This window comes from Carassius auratus, chromosome 8 (genome assembly GCF_003368295.1).
Source record: "Carassius auratus strain Wakin chromosome 8, ASM336829v1, whole genome shotgun sequence".
NCBI lineage: Eukaryota > Metazoa > Chordata > Actinopteri > Cypriniformes > Cyprinidae > Carassius > Carassius auratus.
Window position 1 is genome coordinate 1,386,984 of NC_039250.1, and position 2,753 is coordinate 1,389,736.

General features: G+C 42.5%; 1 protein-coding gene across 1 annotated transcript; it reads left to right on the top strand.

The window, feature by feature from the left end:
• Positions 1-431: 431 nt before the first annotated feature.
• LOC113107910 (zinc finger BED domain-containing protein 5-like) lies at positions 432-2,423 on the top strand. Its single transcript, XM_026270747.1, has one exon. It carries the CDS (start codon positions 432-434, stop codon positions 2,421-2,423), a length of 1,992 nt encoding a protein of 663 aa, XP_026126532.1.
• The last annotated feature ends 330 nt before the right edge of the window (positions 2,424-2,753 follow it).

Sequence of the window (2,753 nt, forward strand, 5' to 3'; positions counted from 1 at the left end):
GCTTTATTAAGTGAGTATGGTATATAAACAGACGTTTCAATATATTAAACGCATTTTCTGATGAACGCATTTTTCTCCCCGAGTGTCGCGATTTCGTTTTCATTTTGATTACAGATTACTGATTACAGCTCTGCGTCATATTCAATTAAGTTTATTTGCCAAACAGGACAGATAAAAACAATCAAAACAAACAAACAACAAACAGTAAGAAAAAAGCAAATACAATAATTAAAATACATACAGACATTTCAGCCAATGCACTCTCAGTCTGGATGTGTAACGTTACCTGTAGCAACTCACTAAGGCATCATAATAAACGTTGCTATGACGACAAATATTATTTGTCGCGCGGCGCGCAAATAAAAAAAAAATCCTGTCAGAAATCATCCCAGTTACGTCTATTTGACAAAACAAAAAAACAATTTCAATCGATGGATAAATGGTTGAAACGGGTTCAGGCCATACCCAGAACGACACCAGAAACTTCACAGGAGTCACCTGCTGTCGGGACAAGCTTTTCAGGTCAAGACACTATCATTGCTAATCCTAACTCTGACGAAAGGCCTGATGCTAGCCAAACCATTAACATGGACAGTGATGGAGACGGGGAGACACAGACTCTTCCATCAAGACAACAAGGCGATGGTAGGGAGGCACACTCAAAGATAAGAAGATATAACGAAGATTATATAACTCTGGGCTTTACATACACAGGCAATTCAAATTTCCCTCAGCCACAGTGTGTCATATGTGCGCAGGTCCTGTCTAATAACTCGTTGAAGCCTTCACTCTTAAAAAGACATTTAGAAACGAAACATGGCAATTTGAAAAATAAGCCACGGGAGTTTTTTGTGCGACAATTGAGACTGCTTTCTAACAACAAGAAATGTCTGATCGCGCCAGATGCTGTAAATAAGGCAGGAGTAGAAGCGTCTTACATGGTCAGTTACAGAGTGGCTAAGGCAGGCAAGCCTCATAATATTGTGGAGGAGCTGATTGTCCCTGCTGCCATGGACATGGCTGAGAAAATGTTGGGGGAAAAGGCTAAACATACTTTGCAGAAAATGCCTTCATCGGACAATACCGTGTCCCGACGGATCAGTGACATGTCAGCAGACGTTTTGAGACAGTTACTATGTCGCATACAAGCCAGTGAATTCTATGCATTACAGCTAGATGAGTCAACAGATGTAGCAGGCCTGGCTCAGTTGTTGGTGTACGTCAGGTACATATATGGAGGGTCAATCCATGAGGACATCCTCTTTTGCAAATCGTTACCGACGAGGACAACGGGGCAGGACATTTTTGGACTCATAGACAGTTTCATACGATCACACGGAATAACCTGGACTAAATGTGTTGGAATATGCACAGATGGTGCCAAAGCAATGACGGGGAGGCACAGCGGAGTGGTCACCCGTGTACAAGCAGTGGCTCCAGATGCCACTTGGGTCCACTGTAGCATACATAGGGAAGCGCTTGCCGCCAAAGGAATGTCAGACAGCCTGGCACAGGTGTTGGACGACACAGTAAAGATGGTTAACTTCGTCAAATCAAGACCCCTAAACTCGCGCATTTTTTCCACCTTATGCAGTGAGATGGGCAGTGACCATTTGACGCTTTTGCTCCACACTGAAGTGCGATGGTTATCCAGAGGGAAAGTTTTGGCACGCTTTTTTGAACTGAAAGACGAGCTGAAACTGTTTTTCATCGACAATCCTTTTCGCTTGTCAGATAGGTTGCATGATGATGAGTGGCTCACAAGACTGGCCTATTTGGGAGATATCTTTGGCCGTCTAAATGAGCTCAATCTCGGGCTGCAAGGTCGCTCTGTGACAATATTCAATGTGCGAGACAAGGTAGAGGCCACGATTAAAAAGCTGAACTTCTGGTCTGACTGTGTCAAAGACAACGACATTGGCGCATTCCCATCACTGCAGGATTTCCTGTGTGAAAACGAGCTACGGCTTGCCGACATTGTCAGATGTGACATACGGAAACACCTTGGCGACTTGGCAGCGCAATTACGCAAATACTTCCCCGAAACAGAAGACCACGACACATGGATTCGTAATCCTTTTTCGTCACCCAGCACATGCCAGCTTCCTATGCTGGAGAGAGAGAGCCTCATTGAAATATCCACGAACGGGTCGGTCAGAATCGAGTTCGGTCAGAAGACACTGACAGACTTCTGGATTAGTTTGCGGGCAGAGTATCCGGACCTGGCAAACCGAGCGATTAAGACGTTGATGCCTTTTGCTACAACATATTTATGCGAGACTGGATTCTCAGCTTTGGTCTGCCTTAAGACCAAGTATAGGTACAGACTGTTTGTGGAAAACGACCTAAGACTGAAACTGTCCCCAATTCGGCCTAACATCGCTGCATTGTGTAAGAACATCCAGGCACATCCCTCACATTAAACTGGTGATGTGGATGGAGAGGTGGTAGGCCTATTCTGTGTGGTTTACTACAATTTAATTTACTGTTTACTATTTAGTTTACTATTGTTAATGTGTTCTCATTTTTATTATTATTTTACAGCAGAAAAGTTAAGAAAATATAGAATGTTATCAAATGTGAAAAGCAATACTTATCAGTATGTGAAAAGTTAACAATAACTTAAATGAGATGTTGGACATGTGTTGTAGGCCTATTGTGTGTGAGATTGGGTGCATATTTTTTTAAAATCATTATATTCAGCACATTTGTATCATATGTTGACTTTTGATGAGATTTGTATAATTTGTTTA

Excerpts from the sequence above, each read along its gene's own strand:
- LOC113107910 (XM_026270747.1), top strand. The coding sequence starts at position 432 with ATGGATAAATGGTTGAAACGGGTTCAGGCCATACCCAGAACGACACCA.